The sequence below is a fragment of the Phyllostomus discolor genome, chromosome 3 (assembly GCF_004126475.2).
Source record: "Phyllostomus discolor isolate MPI-MPIP mPhyDis1 chromosome 3, mPhyDis1.pri.v3, whole genome shotgun sequence".
Classification (NCBI taxonomy): Eukaryota; Metazoa; Chordata; class Mammalia; order Chiroptera; family Phyllostomidae; genus Phyllostomus; species Phyllostomus discolor.
This window is the reverse complement of record NC_040905.2, coordinates 188134001-188155283: the sequence shown is the minus strand read 5'-3', so window position 1 is coordinate 188155283 and position 21283 is coordinate 188134001. Positions and strand designations below refer to the sequence as shown.

Genomic DNA, 21283 nt, shown 5'->3' with positions numbered 1-21283 from the left:
CACTACCTCCCCTTCAGGCCCCTGAATACTTTGAAGGCAGAGACTAGCTCGCATTCCTCCCCATAAGGAAGCCAGCAGAGGGCCTGGTACCCTGCTGGGCTGTAGGAACCACACAGGTGCTGAACTGGCTGCAGTGGGCCACACCCCTCCCAACACAGCACAGCCAGGGAGAAAGAGCAGTGTGTTCTGAGCGGCTAGCCCAGGCTCGGGACCAAGGAACGGAAAGCACTTAACACTAAGAATAGGGTCCCTCAGATGTAAGCATCAATTGTAAAGCTATTACCTCATCTGTTTCCTTTCTACTCTGAGATCTGAAAGTGCCTTCTGAAAGTGCTGTCTCTGAAGGCTGGACACATTAGGTATTTTTTGGTACCTTTAGCCTCTTTTCGCTTTGATTCCATTCCAAAGGATATGCCTGAGTTCCTGCCCTGACAATTGCTCCTCTCTCCCAATTATCTAAATGCTCATTTTTATCTCAACAGTTCTAGGTGTTAGGGACCTGATGATGATGATGATGATGATGACAGCAGCTACTATTTTACAGGCACTACCTCATGTAAACGTACAATGAACCGCTGAAGGGTGTATTATTATAGAAGACCAGGCACAGCATCCAAAGTCATTTGGCTAGTTGAAAGAACCAGGATTCTAATCCAAGTCTTCATCATTTCAAAATCCAAGCTCAACTATTACAACACCTAGACTCTCGTCGCTTCACCTGCTCAGCTGATCACCTCTGTATCCTAAAATGGGGCCTCCAGGTTGTATCCACTATAAGACAATCTATTATTAAGAATATAGATGCATATTCCAAATTTTGGTCTCCAAGTTTCTCTCTAGAGCTATGAACATAAAGACAGTATGTTCATGTCCAGGAGCACAGGAATGACTGTACTTTAAAACTCTTCTTTGTAGTTGAAATGTGTGCTAACATGCATATCTTAAAGAAGAAGGAAAAAAGCCAGGCCTCTTGAAAACCTCTGGCAGAAGCTGGGGCTTACACCTAGAGAAGCCGGACGGAGTAGTTAATTAACTTCCACACAAATATTAGCTCCAATGGATGGAAGCTAGTGTTCGGATGGGGAGAATCTTCTCTGAACTGGAGAAGGACTGGCCTGGGAATGGCAGCCTGCTGCAAACACACACCACATGATCTCTCTCCCAGGAAGAACTAAGCCACCGGCAGGAGAAAACTATGCAATCTTGTGCAAAATGGATGTGCGGGCCTAAGGGCTTTCCTCCGATGGGAGAACACAGTCAGGGGAGTGTTCTTTCATTTGGGCAATTCGAGCACATTTAACATCAGCAGGAAAAACCTACTGTGGCAGTAACAGAAGGGGAAGGAAACTGTGTTCCACCCAAACCCCCGCTCTTCTGAACAGAACAGAAGAAATGGGACTGACTGGGAGAAGGAATGAACGAGAGGTGGTGGGTGCCCTCCGTGGAATACTGTGCACCCACTAGGTGAAACAAATCAGACTTGCATGCTACAATGGGAACAGATCCTAAAAACATCACTCTAAGTGAAAAAAGGCAAGAAAATGGTAGCTATAGCATGATTTTTAATCTATGTAAATTAAAAATACATGCACACAAAAGAGCAATACATGCTTTCGAAAACACGGGAGAGAAAACACAGCCATATCGGAATGACTATGGGACAGAGAAGAAACTGGAAGTGCTGAGTGGGGGGAGAGGGAATACGTACATAAGCAACACAAAAAAGGGAGCTTTTCAAAGGCTGGGGATGCAGGTGTGCCATCACTGGCAGGAGAGCTGGTCCCCTGTACTTGAGTTCTCCCCCTAAAAGAGTAGGGTGGGATTAAACAGTGGCAGTAGTGGAATGTATAAAGGAGAGTTTGTGTTATTTAACTATAGCTTTGAGTACCCATGTCTACATGATTCAAATATAGCTTTATAGTAAACAACAGCATAGGAAATTAAATTTAAGTTCTCCTATGATGTTTCAATACTACCTAAAAGCTTAGTTTGCTTAAATATATTTGACATTTAAGTCATCCTACCATCCTGACCCTTTCCAGCAAATTTTGTGATTCCCCTTCATTTGTTCTGCGAAACTGTTCCCCAAGGATAATCTCACTTGTCTTAAAATGGAAGCTAAGTGTCACAGCCAAATCGTCACATATCACAAATCTGCAGAACATAGAGGGTTTTCATATATTTAAGGGATAAATATTGGGGTGTTTTTGGAAAATACATTCTTAAGGGTTAAACTTTCATTTTAAAACTACTGTGTTCAAATGCAGGTGTACATTTCAAGGAAGGCGTTGACAAAGCTAATAACACCCAGGGCACAGGGATCAAGATGACAACGTTGGAATCATCTCACACGGAAAACTTGTTGGAGGGAGGCCTCTAGTGGAACACCGGTTAAGGAGTCCCCGCAGTTCTCTGAGCATGTGCCCTGCGAGGGGTTAGCACAGTGCTGTCCCACAGGAGGGGGACACGAGCTGCAGGTGCCATTTTAATGTTCACGTGCCGCGTTAGAGAGGTGAAAGAGCTGACACTGATGGTCGTGAAATATTTTTAAACCCCGTATGTCTAAAACATTATCACTGCTACATGTAATCAATATAAGAATTATTAGTAAGAGACTTTACATTTCTTTTGGTACTCAGTCTTCAGGATTCAGTGTGTGTATTTAGTTGGCCTACCCCCACTTCAAGGGCTTACTAGCCTGATGTGGCGTGTGGCCACTGTCAGCAGTGTTAGGAGATGCTAACAAAAGTAAAACACACACACACACACACACACACACACACACACAGATTCCATGTGTCAAAATACACCTGATGTAATGAGAGCCACCAGCCTATTGCAGGTTTTCAACCTCTTCCTCACCAGGACCCAGAAGGAATGATGGACAATTCCAGCTTTATTTTCATTTCCTAAAAGTAAGTTAAATACAAACTGAGTGGGGTAACCCCAAAGCTGTCTTAATGTATAGAAGGAGTTCTAGTACGTTATCTACTAGTGTTAATAGATTACTTTGGACATACTCCCCAGCTGACAAAGCACCCTGGCTCTCCACCGCCCTCTGGAGTTGATCTGGAGACGGGAACAGGTAAGTATTCGGCTGTACTTCAATAATCACCAGCAAAAAGAGAAGTTTCATGTGTCATGTGTACAAGCATTCAATTTCATATCAGTTCCTTTTACAAGTTAGTGTCTAGCAAATGTCACTACAGGAAAGACACTGTGAATCCATATGCATTCCCTTCTTGCTGGAAATTTATAAATTGCTTATGAATACATGAATTAATTATATCATTTCCTCCGAAAAGAAAGAGAAAAACACTTATGGGATGAACTTCCTAGATCCTACTCTAGAATTTGAGAATGGGGAAAGAAGACTGCCCTTAGACTAACCCTATGATCAGGGTGTGCGAGAGGCAACTGATCAACGTATCTCTTGCACATTGATGTTTCTCTCCTTCTCTTTCTCCCTCCCCTCCCCTCTCTCTAAAAAATAAATAAATAAATATATTTTTTAAAAAGAGTAACCCTAGGAAATCAATACACAACCATACAGGTGAAAGATTTGCAAAGTGAACTAAGTGACAGCAGCCCACACCAGCATCCTCCTCAGCAATGTGTCTCAGGGAACATAGCAACCTGAAAGGAGGCCCTGCTGATTCAGCCCTCACACCCCGCCCCAGGACCAGTCCCTTCACTCACTCACTCACTCCCTCACAGGACTGAACGGCTCCAGAGCCAGCACGATAGAGGGTAACTGGCGGAAGCTACAGAGATCTCCAAAACAAGGAAACTGTCTATTAGCCCTGGGCCTCATCCCCATAGACGCAGCAATGAGAAAGGGCAAAACAGAGAGTTGGCAGTGTCCATATCAACACTGTTTGCTGGCAGATACTGTGACTTGGGACTCAAGAATCAAAATTCAGACACAGGGCTCCTACCCTGGAAAACGATGCATGATAGTCATGACCTTAACCACTATGACTGCCTAGTGGGCTCCCTGGACTTAGCCTTGGTCAAATGATCAGCAAGCAAACTTTTTATTGTAATTTAGATTCCTGGGATAATCTACCTACAGAAAAAAAAAAAGTGCTAACCAAAATGTTATTCAGTTCACTAGGCTACTTAGCTTTCTCACTCTACACAGATAACATCTGTGACTTTTAATAAGCCAGTCCCCCAGAGCTCAGTCTCCTCTAGGGACACTCATAAGTGCATTTCTCATCCTGCAAACCAAAAATCAGATTTTCCTAGGCAAATGCTTGCTGGGTCCTCAGAGAACCTTCCAAATAGACTTCTGGCCTTCCCAGAAATTATTAAATGTGTCTCTTGCAAACTACACTGAATCTTTATATAAACTGGCCATTCTTATCATAAAAGAGGCAGGGATTATTGGCAATTTATCTAGATGCATTTTCCCACCCACCTCGGGCCTGGAGACATTTCAAGAGCCCCTTAAATCCAACCTTTTCAAGCTATGACATACTAGCATTACCTCCTTGATTGTATGACAGTCTTGTCCTTCTACAAGAACCCTATATAACATTTTCCCTTTCAGTGAAAGTATATTAAAACTAAAATGATTTTTTCCAGAATTTCTTAAGTTCCCTGAGGTGCCACAAAGCAAAACTGTACTTCACAGTTATTAGAATGGGGGGAAATGCTGGTTTTTAATCTGGGTGAATGCCAAACAGCTGTTTGCTCTGTTAGTCTCATGACTTTTCTAGTCTAAAATAGTTCACTTTTTTAATGTGTCCTTTTGAATGTACATTATAGGTCCTCAAAAAAAAAAGACATTAAAAAAAAGCTTGAGTGAATGGAATAAATCTTCAAACAAACCCACTTTAACATATTGGAGATAGCTCAAGATAAGCAACTAAGGTACTTCGTTAATGACAACTATATGAACGTAGCCCCTTAGTTTTCCTTATTCTTCAGTGATAATGGAGCTAAGAGAGCTCTCCCCGAGAGAGAGAGCACACGGATATTAACAAGTGCGTTTATTTTTTATGTACTATGTGACTTGCATGTCCTATGCCATCGGGAGACTTTGGGGAAAGTCAAGTTTGACATGAACGTTTCTTTTTTAATGAAGCCCCTCAGAATTAAGGGTTTTAAAATTCAAACGGGGAACAGGTAGCAGTGAGAACACACAAGCCGGGCTCAGGAGCCGATACCTGGGGCGGCGGCGTCGGGGTGGTATTCCGCCTCCTCCTCCGGGGGGCTCTGCAGGAAGTAGAGCTGCTCGGGCAGCATGCCGGCGATCTTCTCCTTCCCCAGGACGTGTGTGCTCAGGAGGGGGCTGACGCTGCGCTTCACCTTCTCTCTCCTTTCGTGGGCCATAATTTTTTTGGTCCGAGCCTTGATGTTCTCCCAGCACTTCTTCAGCTGTTTGAAATCCCGCAGCGACACGCTCGGCTGAGAGTTGTACTCGTGGGCGAGTGCCTGCCAGGTCCGCTGCTTGAGCGCAATAGTTCGCGCATCGCTTTTCTTACATTCCAGCACATACTTGTACTTTTCCACTAAAGCAAGCAGGATGCTCTTTTCCAATTCTGAGAAATATTTGGCAGGTTTTATAATTTCGTTGTTTTGCATTTTCCACTCTATTTCTCCCGGCCGTTAGCGATCCTGTAAAAGGAAATTTGAAACAATAATTAGGAACTCCAGCGATAAAAATGTCAGCAAATCACTTAAAGGTAATCCCTGACTTGATTCCCTTGTCTGAAATACAGTAGTAGTTTCTTTTCTGTGAATGTGGACTTATGAGAGTCTCAGGAAAACATTCAGAAGTTTACGAGCAATGGGGTTTTACTTCAAAGGAGATGTTCAAGTAGGTCCTTTGTTGTAAGTCTTGGCCATTCTGAGAATATCAGCAAAAAAAAAAAAAAAAAAAAGAAAAGTTAAACATCTTCTGTGGAACTTCAATGTGGAACTCTAATTTGTTTATTTGTTTCATGTTAGGAGACTGATTATTCCCCAAATTCAGAATGTTACACAACTTTTTAACTACACAGATTTCTCAAAGCTTTGTCACAGCTGAAGACAGAGAAGCCACTGTGTGACCAAATATAAAAGATAATGTAAACACTATCAGGACCTCAGAATCACCCCCCAACACATCTGACATTTCCATCACTATGTCTGTGACCATGGTTATGTCCATGCTCCTGCAGGAGCCTCCGTTTCTTCATCTTTAAAATGAGGGTTTGGAGTCAGTGACCCTTAAGGTCTAAAAGCCACTTTTAAAAGTGTGCAATCCTGTGAAAATAAGTTATATCCTTTCAGAAGTGAAAGGGCCTGAGCACTTATAGATTGAGTCCAACGCCTTGCATTTCTTGCTTTCTTTTTTCCTGGGCATTGCACAGAAATGGAATAATACAGTATGATGTCTTTTGTGACTGGCTTCTTTCACCTAGCACGATGTATTCGTGGTCTGTCTGCCCTGCAGCATGTATCAGTACTTCATTCCTTTTTATTACCAAATGATATTCCATTTTATGGAGGTAGCACGTTCTACATTTATCCATTAATGAATTTCTATTAAGATATAATTGATATATAACATTATATCAGTGTCAGGTGCACAACATAATGATTCAATATTGGGTTGGCCATCTAATACTGAAGATGGAAGAAAATACGCAACATTTTTGGCATATTATGCTTTATTATTTCAAGAAAGGTAAAAATGCAACTGAAATGCAAAGAAAAGATTTGATTTGTGCGGTGTTTGTGAAGACGCTGTGACTGATCAAACACATCAAAAGTGGTTCATGACATTTCTTGGTTCTATTGATATTTTGGCCAAATAATTCTTTGCTGTGGGGCTGTCTTATGTGTTGGAAGATGTTTAGCAGCACCTCTGGCCTCTACCCACTAGAAGCCAACAGCAGGAGATAGCTGACATACTCAAAATACCCAAATCATTAAAGTTATTGGTGGAAATGAACAATGTGTCTTTCACTTTATGGAAAAAATCATATGAACTTTTTGGCCAGCCCAATATACATATAAATATATAGTGAATCACCACAGTAAGTCTAGTTAACATCCATCGAACTACACAGCAACAATTTTTTTCTTATAATGAGAACTTTTAAGATCTACAATTTTAGCAACTTTCAAATACCCTATATAGTATTTATTAACTATAGTCACCATGCTGCACATTACATGCTTAGGACTTATCTGTTTTCTAACTGGAAGTTTGTACCTTTGACCGTCTTCACCCATTTTGCCCACCCTCCACCTCCTGCCTCTGGCAACCACCAATCCATTCTCTATATCTATGAGTTGTTGTTTTTAAGATTCCACATACAAGTGAGATCATATGGTATTTGTCTGACCTATTTCACTTAGCATAATGCCTTCAAGGTCCATCCATGTTGCCACAAATGGCAGAATTTCCTTTTTTTGTGAATATTTTATTTTTTATACATCACATATGTTTTTTATATAGTCTGTGTGTGTGATATATATGAGGTCTGTCTGGAAAAAGTCCAGCCATTGTTATTATAATGAGATCAGTTTGCATGACATCAATGTAACCTGGCACCAAGGAGAGTGGACTGAATGAGCATGTGTGAACAATGATGACTTCACTATGCTAGTCAGTGGCGGTGGTAGACACCATTGAGTGAGCACATGTACTGTGTGGCTGTCATATTCAAAATGACTGAGCAAGCAGAGCAACAAATCTGCATCAAAGTTTGCATTAAGCTTGAACATTCCTCCACAGAAACTATTCGGATGATCGAGAAGGCCACAGCTATAGGCTACTGGTGATTGGCAGCTTCATCACAACAATGCGCCCATTCATGCATCACATCTCGTGCAGAGTTTTTTGGTGGAACATCAAATCACCCAGGTGACTCAGGTCCCCTACAGCCCAGATGTGGCACCCTGCAACTTCTGGCTTTCCCCAAAACTAAAATCACCTTTCAGAGGGAAGAGATTTCAGACTGTTGATGAGATTCAGGAAAATACAACAGGGCAGCTGATAGGGATTGGGAGAACTGTGTGAGGTCCCAGGGTGCCTACTTTGAAGGGTCTGAGGTATCACTGTCCTATGTACAATGTTTCTTGTATCTTCTTCAAGAAATGTCTATTTTTCATATTACATTGGCTGGATACCTTCTGGACAAACCTCATATATATTATATGTATCGCGTTTTCTTTATCCCTCTTTTCAATCGAGGAAACCAAGGGCCACTGAAGTGAACTGTATGGCTGAACATCACAAAGATGGCTACTGCGAAGTCAGGAACTTGGACTGTCCTAATAGTCTGGCATCCTTTTTTCTCCTAATATGGCAAATAGCCATTTTTTTATTCTGCATAGTACTTTAAAGTCTTTGTTAACATACTAGGACTTATCAATTATATATTATTTAAATTTTTTAAATAGTATTACACTGTTCCCATCATTTTTAAAGTTTTTTTTAAGATTTTATTTATTTATTTTTTAGAGAGAGGGGAAGGGAGAGAGAAAGAGAGGGAGAGTCACATCAATGTGTGATTGCCTCTTGCGCACCCCCCACTGGGAGCCTGGCCTGCAACCCAGGCATGTGCCCTGACTGGGAATCGAACCAGCAATGCTTTGAATCGCAGGCCAACACTCGAGCCACCAAGCCACACCAGCCAGGGCATTTTCTCCATTGTTATTATTGAAGTTTACATGCCTTTTTATTTTAATAAAAATTATATACATTTAACTACATAAATCTGATTTGATAAACATATAATAGTAAAATAATTACTACATTCAGGATAATTAACACATTTCCTCACACAGTTAACTTTTTACATGTGATGGAAGCACCTGAAATCCACTGTCTTAGCATATATCCAAATTCAACACAGTATTACTAACTGTAGTCATCATGCCTATACATCAGCTCTCTAAACTTACCTATCCTACATAACTGCAACTTTGTTCCCATGGTCCAACATCTCCCTGGTAAGCACTCTTCTCTTCTCTGCTTCTGTGAGTCTGAAGAGTCTGGCATTGTTAGTGCCACTTCACAGCGGTCTCTTGGGCTGTCACCTTGGGTGACTCCATACAATCGTGGCTCCCTTAGGTTGTCATGCCCTCTCCTCCCCAGGGCAGAGTCAGCATCTCCCACACAATAGGTGCTTAGTAAACGTCTTATTCTGCCAAAATTCTGTGTGTTTTTCGACCTCACACTTTTCTCACATCTTTTAACCACAGGAAGCTCCCTACAAAAGTAATCTCTCAAACACATTATGGCAAGAATGTCATCAAGCAGCAGTGGATGCGGCAATAAAGCAGACACTGCATGTTCCCGTTCGTGGAAAGGGCCGGCATGCCCCAGGCCTTCTGCTCACCAAGCCTCTGATTTCTCAGAGTAACAGAAAAGCATCAAGACAGCGATGGCACAGTCCATATCAAAAGAATTAGGAACTAAGCCCTGGCTGGCGTAGTTCAGTGGACTGAGCATGGGCTGCAAACCAAAACATCGCAGGTTCGATTCCCAGTCAGGGCACATGCCTGGGTTGCAGGCCACAGTCCCCAGCAACCACACACTGATGTTTCTCTCTCTCTCTTTCCCCCTCCCTTCCCTCTCTAAAAATAAATAAATATTTTTTTAAATCATTTTAAAAAATTGATAGCGCCTTAAAAAAAAAAAAGAATTAGGAACTAACTTGAAAGGAGTCCCGTGGGCCCACAATGGAATACCTGAACACCAACAAGGGTGATGAGAGCACAAAGATGCAATAAATTATTCCCTTGACCTTCCTGCATATTTGAAAAGCTCCATAACAAAAAGTCAGGGATGAAAAATGGCTGTGGCCTTTAAATTTACGGTACACTAATTTAAAACCACACTTTTACAAACCGGCTATTCACATAACTGTGCCTGGGGAGGGGTTACTGTAGATGTGAATTCCTGAATAGCTGCAGATGTGAGGCTGGAGGGGACTTTGCCAGGTCAGAGAGCCTTGAGACTGAGGCCAAGCAGTGTGGGCTTGACCTGAGGGCACAGAAGCTGGCCAGGGTCTCCCCCTATGCACCACCCCCCCCAAAAGTTAAGATTCAATGAAGTAATACTGTGATAAGCACCTCCACATACCAGGCACCCTGTCTCACATTCATCCTGGGCACATCCAGTATCAGAAATCACAAGATTTAGATACATGTTAATAGGAGTTTGGCCCTCTGGCCCTGAGCGAAAGTGAAAAGAAAGGACATTTATCTTTGGGGCTGTTTCTCTGCACCCCTAAATTCCCAGGCCTTCAATCATATTGCTCTAGTGTTCCTACAATGACCCGATCCACACCCCTTCTTCCCTGAATATTCAGAATTAAGTTTGCCTTCATCAATACTCCTGTTTCCTGTGAGTCCATATTCCCCAAATTGCAGTTTATTAACACACACCCCCTGCACTATGTCTCTTCTGTATCGTCTCCATCCACCAAGATGTTAATGACTAAAGTCACTTTCTATAGTTTTTATTAGGAAGTCGATAGGTATACTGAATGGTCTTAAGCTACACAGTTCCCAGAGCAGAGTCTGAGCTGACCTCCCATCCCAACTCCTCTGTCCCAGGACATGTCAATATGCCTACCTTTCCTTAGGTCTACATTCTTTAAAAAAATTTTTTAATTTATTTATTTTTAGAGAGAGGGAAAGGAAGAGAGAAAGAGAGGGAGAGAAACATTTATGTGCTAGAGAAACATAGATTGGTTGCCCCTTGAACGCTCCCAAATTGGGACCCCAGCCCACAACCCAGGCACGTGCCCTAGCTGGGAATTGAACCAGTGATCCTTTGATTCACAGGCTGATGGTCAGTCCACTGAGCCACACCAGCCAGGGCACCCCCTTTCTTTTTAAAAATCACTGCTATAAGGTTTGAGAATCTGGTTCGCAAATGAAAAAGATATTGTTCCTTGTTCTCTTCTATTGTAGATAATGCAATTTTATATATTTCACAAATATATAACATATTTATAATGTTATATATTTATATTTTATATATATAATTTTTTCTATCTTTGATCATTTCTTCAAGATAAATTCCTAGAGGAGGAAGGGTTGACACAAAAGATGCAAACACTTAAGACTTGTGTTACATGACCATCTGTCTTCCAGAAATGGGTACCAATTTACATTGCTACTAATAGCATACCAGCATGTCTATTTCCCCACTTCACTTACCCTTGCTGTTAACATTTTTAAAAATCTGTGCCAACTGTGGAGGTGAAAAATGTCACTTTTCTGTTTAATGATATATGAATTCCAGCTTTCAGCAAAATAAGCCACACTCTGACTGAACGAAGTCCTTGCTATACTTGGTGGAATTCAAATTGCACGTAATTAGTTCCAAGCAATTTAATATTTCTTCCTCACAATGTGTGCAGTACCACTAGCTGCCACCAGGTGGTGGTGGGCTCATGGGGAGTCGAAATTCACAAAAGATCTTGCCCTAAGTGTGACCAGTTGAGTGTCTAATAACTGCAATAACAACAGCAGATAACTTTTTTTAAGGTTTACTTTATTCTTATTCAAGAGAGAGGGGGAGCGAGAGAGAAAAAGAAACACGGATCGGCTGCCTGCTAAACACGCCCCAACCATGGATCGAGCCAGCAACCAGGCATGTGCTCTGACGGGGAACCAAACCAGCGACAGCAAGGCAACCAACTGAGCCCCACTGGCTAGGGCAACAGCCAATAACTTTTATTGAGCCTTACATGGTGGGTCAGGCACCACACTAAGTGTTTAATATGCAGTATATCATTTAATCCTTCCCCAAACAGCTCCTGAGAGCATCATTTGTTACACTACAATATTTTGTTTAAAAAAAAAAAAAAACTTTATTAAAGTGCCAGAAGAAATTATACAACTGTTCTCAAAAGCAAATGCTCAGATTTACCAACACCTGGGGGCCATTAATAGCCTATTAACTAAACTGTTATTTAATCACTAGCTAAGTAAATCCAGAGTTACCAATTTACTTTGCTTAATTTTGTAGAACAGCAGGCCTCCCTGGGCCACGTGTTTGCACTCTGCAGGGCTATAAAGGGATTCTGGTGTGAGCCAGTGTACCCCAAAGGCCCCCGTGGATTCCCAGAAACCTCAAACGTAGGAGGCTTATCTCCACTAACCAGTTATTATTCCTATTTCCCAGATCAGAAAAGTGAGGCTCGGTGCCTTGCCAGTGGTCACACAAATACTAAGTAGAAGGACCAGGATTCCAACCCAGGTCTTACTCCAATGCCCTGCTGCCCTCCGCTCTGCTTTGCTCTCTCCTTTCAGAGCTAGTGGCAGCCTCTAGTGCCTTTGCTCAAATTACATGTCAAATTACAGAGCAATCTAGTTGTCATCAGGGAAAGGTCCCAGGATAGAGCAACTGAGGGAGAGCTGTGCCTGCTTCTGTCTCACCCCATTTTGTGGCTCTTCCTTTCCCCTCCCTTCCCCATCACCTCCTCCCTCTAAGTCTTAAACCCAGGGCTCTTAGTCCCCCACGCCCCACCCCCCACCCAGGTGTACCTCCCTCACGCCAATCAGTACTCTGAAATGACTTCTGCTGTTGATCTGATAAGAATGTATGTTTGAAAAGTAACTGTAAAGATAATCTGGAGCTTTAAAATGCCTCCCCCCCCCCCCCCCCCCGCCAGGAATGCTGACACTGTACTTGAGCACTTGGCTGACAGTCTTAAGAAAACAAGCATGTCCCAAAGGGATCCCCAGGAAAAGCTCAATTTGAGGCTAGAAAGCACATTCTAGCTTAAAACGATTCAGCATTGTCCATGAGAGGTTACAGATGACAACATAAGAAGCCTTCCCTTCTGCATCAGCTTTTATGAGGGAGACTGGCCTTACCTGCCCCCCAACCCTGCTCAGTACAGATCACCTTTTTTGTCTGCAGTTCTGCCAGACAGAGTCCCACCAGCTCCCTGCATACTTGTGCTCCAGCAAGCAGCCCAGTGACCCTCATCCCGTGGGCCTCCAGCAAGCATTCAATGAATGAATACATTCTGATATAGGCGTAAACTGCCTGCTAGGCACTAAATGAGGATCATGCACGATAAAGCAGTCAGTACACTAAAAACTGCGTTAAAGTGAAAATGGTCAAATAAAATAGCAAAATCCAAATGCAATGAAGCTCCCCCATGAGCTAGGCAAAAACCTATAGACAGGACTAAATAAAAAAGCACAATTCCAGTATGATAGAAGCACCAAAAGGGAAGAATAAGCACAATGCCTGAACACTAACACTGACTAAGCCACCAGAAGTTTGTAGTAAGTTCATTTAACATCCACCTAGTACAAAAATCCATCCACCTAATACAAAAAAACGTTCATAATCCCCCAAAATTCGTATGGTGAAGCTCTAATTCCCATCCATAGCAGCAGCTGTCTTTGGAGATTGGACCTCTAAGAAAGTAATTAAGGTTAAGTGAGGTCATAAGGCTGGAGATTAGTGACCTTATAAAAAGGGACCCCAGAGAGCTTGCTCTCCCCCCAACCCTCCCCAGGGCTCAGAAAGAGAGCATGTGAACAGAGAGATGGCAGCCACCTGCAAGCCACGTGAAGAGGCCTCAGAATAAAACCTACCTGCAGGCACCTTGATCATGGAGTTCCCAGCCTCCAAAACTGTGAGAAATGCATTTCTGTGCTTGAAGCCAGTAACTAGTCCACGGAATTTTGTTATGTCAGCCCAAGCTGACTCATACACCATCCAGTGATATTTTAAGTCCATGAAGGGTCAAACTAAGTCCCAAAATTTGAACAAAGACTAGAGAAACTTGGCCGGACTTTACTTCTACTTCCTTTCCTGGAAAAGGGAGTTCGTTGAAGTCAACACTCAGAAGGAGAACCAGGATTGAAGATCTGTGGCGTTGAGACCTCGGAGAGATGTCAGGACTTTCGTGAGCTACTGCTTTTAAGCTTAAGTGAAATGAACCAAAGAACTGAATGCAGAAAACCTGGGCTCAAATCCCAACATCAGCACTCACCTAGCTGTGTTACTCTGGACAAGCCAATTAACCTTCGACTCTTCATCTGCGAAATGAGATTAGTACCCCCACTCTGCCTTAGTCCCTCTGCACCGATGTCCTGCAGTGGGGAGCAAAGAACAAGCATAGACTAGAGTGTCAAAAAATGTAGTTCTTTCCACCCCTCCCATTCATATTAAACTGCCTACAGTTGGGCAATTGTCTTGAGTTTCATCTCAAAAATAATTGCCTTCCTCTTCTCACCAGAAGCAGGAGACACAGATGGGCATTTCTGTAGACGTGATGGGATGTGAAAACACAAAATGCAATATCCAAAAAACGCTGCCCACACAATGCACTGTAGACTATGGGTTGTTTCCCATCGAGATTGCGGGGCTGACAGAAGCCACTGCCCGCTGCCACTGCTCCATGTCACACGAGAGGAACGCAGCGCAGATCGCTAGCCCAGGGAAAGAGCAAAATTCAAAATCACAAATACGGTTTCTACTTAGTGAACATTGCTTTTTCACCATTGTAAAGCCAAAAAAAATCCTAAGTTGAACCTTTTAAGTCAGAAACCATCTATAGATGCAAATACTTACTGGCTCTTTTATTTCATAAGCACACAATTCAACGAATATGTAATACACACCCCTGCCAGAGGCTCAGGACATCCCTAGAATACATGGGAGATACAAAGTCAGGCTGACCCCTATAGTCTGGAAGGAGCACCCACGTGCATAAACCAGTGACTAAAATGACAGGCACGCTGAAAGAGACATCATAACAGAGGACAAAGTGTGTTGGGTGTTCAGAGGAGGGAAGAAGTTCTTTGCGTTCTTGATGGCAAGAGGACATTTGAGCTAGATCTTTAAGAGTGTATAGGATATGAACAGAGAGAGTTGAAGGAGATCACTAAGGTAAATAATTGATAACAAAGGGCCTGGACTCTGAGCAGCGATGATGTTAACGGAAACGAGGCGGCGCACACCAGAGACTGTTTCAAAGCGAGAAGTGACCAGGACGTGTGTATCCACACGAGGGTGAGGGATCGAGAGAAAGCAGAGGCGAAGAGAACACACGAGGACGAGCTGAGCACCCAATGTGCAGGCACCTGAGAGGGGAGTATCCCTTAAGACCGAGGAGCTCCCAGTCCAATGAAGACAAACACAACACAGCAGATTGTGGACGGGCCGGTGACAAGGCAGTGTGATGAGCACAGTGACAGAGATGTGCCCGGGGCCACTAATCCAGGACCAGGAAGACCTAGAATAATAACTTTAATTCCTGTTAGGATAGACTGGCATTAGAATTAGCACTAGCACAGAGCGGGGCCACGACTTGGGAAAAGACTGAAAAAGGAAAGCATACAAAAATAGTGGGTGAGTGGCAGGAAATGTGGGACCCATTCCCTGAAGGGAAGCCTGGCAACAGGTTGAGGGTGATCAACTTGCTCTAAAGGGATGAAAGACACTTCCTGTCCCGGACTGTTGACTCGGTCTCCTGACTCAGCAACCCCCATGACCTTTTCTGGGAGCAACACAGATCCTAACATGCTAAAACTAAAAAGAGACTTCAATCCAATCCTCTCACTTTACAGATGAGGAAACTGAGGCTCAGAGCAAAACAGGGGGCTCCCCAGGGCCCTCGTAACAGAGGAGGGCCTGAAAGTGAAACTTCATCATTTAATTTAACCCTGGCCTCCACATCTCTTTGGAAGCTTCTCAGTGTCAAGACACCCTTTTGCTAGGCACACCGTAGCCTTCACCCACTATCCCATTTGAAAACTCAAGGGCACTGCTGTCAACTCTGACATTGGTTTTGTGACAGCAAACCAGTCTTCTTGCCTCCCTGCCAACTTCTCATGTCTAAACTGTAAAGTCAAAGGGAATGTTCTCTCAAGTTCCCGCTACTGCTGGCAGCCCTGGTTTTTCTGCTACCCGGTTCCCACTTCCATGCCAAATATGCATAGATGGCATTTTCTGATTATTTCTGAGGTTAGTGGAGCTACCAGCCAACGAAAGAGAACACTGCAGCCGAATAAAGTGACGTCAGCACTTCACACAATTTAAGGCCGGTGGCCTGGTTTAACTGTGTAGGTTAAGTAGTCCCAGTTGAAATCTCTAAAGCAAGTGATCAGATCTCCTGTTCACTACGGTCACCCCAGCTCCTTGAAGAGTGCCTGCCTGGTACACAGTAGGCACCCAATAAATATTTCTGGGATATATGTTAAAAAGAACCTGATTGTCATTTACATTTTTTTTTATCAATTATATATATAGATGTTCTGCTATCTTAAATGTCTCTTGCCATCCAAGTACTAACCAGGCCCGACCCTGCTTAGCTTCCGAGACCAGATGAGATCAGGCGCGTTCAGAGTGGTATGGCTGTAGACTTAGATGTCTCCTTTCATAAAGGACTTATCACAACAAAAAGTTCCTGGCTTCTTCTTGTAAATACTATTATTACAGCGTGTGCCAAATTTTAAGAGCTCCACTACCACTGGGCTGCCTTCATGATGTCATTGAATGCAGAGGTAAGAGTAATCAGACACGACTGTTCCGTGCACGCACCTGCCCACACCTGCCCGCTCCTGCCCTCAAAGGTTCGGCCCTGGCTACCCAGGACGGTCACTCCCCCAGGTCCTCTCATCTTCTTTCTTTCCTCCCGAGGGCTCTCCGGTCCGAAACCCTAGTGCGGAACTTGCTTCCTCTAACGCGCTGCCTCCTCTTCCCCTTCACCACCCACTCCAGGCGGTCCTGTAACTTGGAAGTGTTTATTTTTACCATCTGTGTCTGAGTGTGACTGCGAGCAGAACCAGCCTGTGTTTAAGTCAAGAGCTCCCACCTCCTGTCCTTCCACCCCCCGCAGTTCCCTTTATCAGCCCGTTGAGGGTTCTTAGGAGTTCTGACCCTGTCCTTCCCCTCCCCCACAGCGCCATCCTGGGAATCATCTCCCCACCCCCACCCCGGCTTCTCTGAAATTCCCACGGCTTCTTGATTGAAGTGTCCTCCCCGGGAAGTACTTTTGTAACACAGAAAGTCCCCTGTGTAGGTAGGTGCTCCCACTCCACCCTGCGCCTCTTCTCTGAGGACTCTCTCTGCTACTCCCACCACTTCGGCAGCAACCATCCGACCGTCAGCCCTCACGTCTCCCGGCCAAGGGCCGACCTCTTGCTGCAGTGCTCAGAGTTACCCTGTACTGCAACCTCTTCGCATCCTCCGAGCGTGAGCTCCTAAGGCGTGAACTACATCTTACTAGTGTCTTTTGCGCTCAGTAGATCCCCAGTGTTGGTTCCAAGAAAGGGAGGGTGACAGGCCCCTCCTCTGCCTTTAGCACCGCACACATGTGCAGTTGTCACCCCGCCACCTCTCTCTAACCAGCCATTATAGGCCATTCTTCATAGCTAAAAGAAAATTATTACCTTACCTCCAAACATCCTGACTTCTGATTTTAGCCACATCAACTTAGCTTCTCAAAGCAGAAACCACAACGTGCTCTTTACTCACATGTAACCCATCATCAAGATCTACTATGCTTTAGCTCGATCTCGCTCTCCTCCCCCATCCTCACCACCCGTGTCTGATCTCCCAAACTTCCAGCCCCTCTTCCACGCAGCTACCAAAGAGATCTTCCTAAAACGCAGTGATCATGCCACCGTCCAGGCTGTAAACCTCTGACATCTCCCCCACTGCCTAAGTGATCAAGTCCGAACTCCCCACATGACCCTCCAGGCCTTCCTAGGTCTGGCCCCGAGCACAGCAGCACAGCGTGCTCTTCGCTCCACCCCACCCTGCCCTCATTCATTTTTCACCCCAACCAGACGCAACTCACCTTCGCATCTCTGAACCTGCTGTGTTTTCCTGCCTCGGGACATGGGCTTCCTCTGGCTGGAATCCTTCACTCCAAGGCCCACCAAGGGCTCATAGTCATCCCTCAAGGTCCAACCCCGGTGTAATTTTTGTGAAGCCTTCCTCAACTAATGCTCAAACTGTTATGTTCATTATAACAGCTTCCTTCTAACGTAACTTTGAGGCAGCTCACAAACTATGCCCACACTGCAACTACATATATATATATATATATATATATTTTTTTTTTTTTTTTTAACACTGTCTAAGTCTATACAACAGCTTGTCACATGGAGGAGAGAGCGCCGGAATAGGTTAGACTCTCTGTTGCTATAGCAAGCTCAAATTGTGTCAGACAGTGCAACTAGATATTTTTTAAGAGAGAGAATATCAAAGCAGAGACAAGACACGAGTGAAAAACAACAGAAGCGAGGAAGTAGTGTAGTGATCAAAACCTCTCTCATAAGGTCTTATACTCGTCTTGTTGGCGGGAGACTAGCCCTGAGTGTTCCATCCAGAATGCATTAGTGACTGCTCCGTGAGCTGGATGCCAGCTTCTACAGGACAGTATAGCAGCACTTCCCACATTTTTTGTGATTTGCTCTTGTGTCCATTGCTCTCACTGGACTGGGAAATTCCTAAGGGAATACGTAATTCCTGGCTCATGTTTGTGACCCTGGTGTGAAGCACGTGACTCAGCACACAGCTGGGGCTCGGCAGGCATTTGTGGAATGAATGTCACCATGGACAGAGAAAAGGGTAGTAGTGCTTGTGGAACTTCCTACCAGACAATTGGAAAAAAAAAAAAAACCCGGTTTCAGCCTCATAAAGAAATTACAGGGCCGAGAAGTGGCAGAGCTAGATTGGAACCCCTGACTGTCTCTCCAAAGCAACGGCTCTTTCCAGTATGCATGCTGCTTCCTAACTTTACCATTCATCATGCATCCAAATACCTCCTTTTTCAAGCCTGATTTTAAAATCACCCTTCTGCCCTGCTCGGGAGGGCTCAGTTGGTTGGATCATTGTCCCGTACACCATAAGGTTGTAGGTTTGATTCCCGGTCAGGGCACATACCTAGGTTGTGGGTTTGATCCCTGGTCACTTGTGGGAGGCAACTGATCGATGTTACTCTCTTACCCCATGTTTCTCTCTCTCTCTCTCTCCCCCTTCCTCTTTCTCTAAAAATCAATAAACATATCTTCAGGTGAGGATTACAAATAAATAAAACCTCCCTTCTCCAAGAAGTCCTTCTTGCTCACTCAGGAGAAAACTGAGCCTCAGTCCAACTCCAGCCTCTCACAATACTCAAGTGAGAAATGTGTCACAAATCGGGAGAGGGAAGGGAGCCTCCTCAGGAGCCGAGAGCTGAGCAGGCTGCTTAGGCATTCTTCAGGCAGTGTTGCCAGGTCCTGGGCTTCTCCCTCTGCTCCCCAGGGCAGAACTAGGCCTTCTCTCCTTTCTTTTCCTGCTTCAGGTTTTCCCCATTCCAAACTGAACCCCAAAATAATCTCCTCAGGCCTATTCATTCGTCTCTAAGCAGGTGGATGTGTTCAAAACACACTCATTAGGTGGATGTGTTCAAAACACACTCGTTACATCTATTAGGTCTCTGTTATTATTCTTGAACATGTCCCATCAAACTTTAGGATTGATGAGCCTCCCAATCTCCTCAATTCCATTTAAAAGAATTGCAGAAATCACGCGAGAAGGGACAATGACATTTTAGGAGGCCCAATCACTTGCTTTCAACCTATCTGAAAACTTTTGGGGTGCCCTGAGAGAGAAAAGAGAAAAACTGTGTTTTCACCCTAGCATCCCCCCCCAATCACCCGTCCCCCAAAGCAGGATGCCTGGTCACTAAGGACTGGATGGAATCCTGGTCCAGAATGTTGCTGGGGTGGTGGACCCTGGCCCCTTCCTGCACACCCTCTTCCGGAGCTTCAGAATCCTTCCCTCTCCCCACCCCCCAACCCACTCCTTGTCTCTTTCTGGCCCCAAACTCACCCAGCAGCCCTCAGTCCTAACTCAGGAACTATGTTTTTGAATTACCATTCAACAATGTCCTTGGTGACACAACAGACTTCTCAGACATGCTGAAATGCACTCCTGACCCTGAGATTATCCTGCCTCTGGTTTTTAACGTGTGACAAATATATCCCTACCTCCCATAACCACTCTCCCGATACTGAAGGAACATTTGAAATCTTAAGTGTTACCACACCTAAGGAGCAGCCCACCTTCTGAACCAGAATAGGGAGACTACAGTCTTCAGTCCTACTCCTAAATGAAGATTATTCATGTAATTTACAGTAGCTACATCATAGCACCAGTGTGATGATTTAATTAGATAACTCATTCCAACTGTTTAGTACCTAGGGCCTGGAACACAGAAAGTGCTCAAATTTAGTTATTATTATTTACGCACATTATTTGCATACATTCTCTCCCACAATAACACCTGGGGGTAGGAATTACACCACGCACTCCCACCCCACCGCACCCCCTTTACAAAAGCAGAGCCAAGGCTTGGAGTCAGGGAGCTTTCCCAAGGTCAGGCGGGCAATGAGCACAGTTGTGATGCTCGGCCCTTGGCCACCGAATGAGGGACCCCTCCCACTGCACCCTGGATGAAACACAAGGGGTCTTCAAGGAAACAAGTATGGAAAAGCGAGCACAGTGCCCAGCATATAGTGGGGACCCTGGGATGATGGTGAGATCGAGGCACTGAGGATCACATGGATTTCTCCCCAGCGGCTCCCCGGGCCCAGGGGTCCAGGTCCCCTACCCCGAGCGCGCCACTGAACCTCCCCGAGGTCCGAGCCCCCGGGCTTTGTACGCCGCAGGTCGGCCTCACTCACCGAGTCCCTTCGCAGCGTGCAGAGGCGGCCGCCCGGCCTGCAGGACAGGGGTCGCTGCGGCTCGGCCCGGAAGCCCGCCATGCCGGCCCTCCGGCCCCGCACGCCCGGCCGGTGCCCCGCACCCGCGCCTCCTCCCCGCCGCGGCCCTCCCAGCGGGGGAGCCTCCTACCTGCAGCGGCGGCGCGGCGGCCGCGGCGACTTGGGGAGGGTCGGCGAGGCGCGAGCGCGGGCGCTCTGGGCTCCTCTCGCAGGCTGGGCCGCCGGGAGGGCCGCGGGCTCGGGGAGCGCCGGGAGGTGGCGGCGCGCCCCCGGACGGCCAGGCCCCACCGCGCGCGCAGCGGCCACAAAGCCCGGGAGCCGCCGCCCCCTCGCGGGCCGCCGGCCGCTGCGGGTCGGTCCGCGCCGAGGAGGGCGGGAGCGCGGCTCGGCGCAGTCGCCACCTCCCGGAGCTGCGGCCGCCGGCCTCCCAGGAGGTTTGGGGCGGGTCGCGGGGTGTCCCCCACCTATCCCACCCTTTTCCTCTGTGCTGACATCCTTGGGCTGATTGAGTTCCCTTTCCCACCTTTGCGGAGGAGCTCCTGAAGGGCCTGAAAAACTGTTTCATTTCCACGAACAACAA

At 45.3% G+C, this 21283-nt stretch overlaps 1 protein-coding gene and 1 pseudogene across 3 annotated transcripts in view; both read right to left on the bottom strand.

The window, feature by feature from the left end:
• Positions 1 to 20978, bottom strand: part of LOC114496342 (myb/SANT-like DNA-binding domain-containing protein 3) — a 122918-nt gene extending 101940 nt beyond the window's left edge. For 2 of the 3 annotated variants that reach the window (XM_036021975.1, XM_028511672.2), the window contains exons 1-2: positions 20834 to 20978; positions 5175 to 5625 (exon numbers count right to left, since the gene is read on the bottom strand). In XM_036021975.1, the coding sequence (XP_035877868.1) occupies positions 5175 to 5592 (418 nt within the window). In that variant the 5' untranslated portion in view covers positions 5593 to 5625; positions 20834 to 20978. Of the gene's footprint in view, positions 1 to 5174; positions 5626 to 20664; positions 20743 to 20833 lie in introns of those variants that run through there. The other variant, XM_036021976.1, reaches the window with a different exon arrangement.
• On the bottom strand, positions 18067 to 18200 carry LOC114514415 (annotated as a pseudogene).
• Positions 20979 to 21283: the final 305 nt, after the last annotated feature.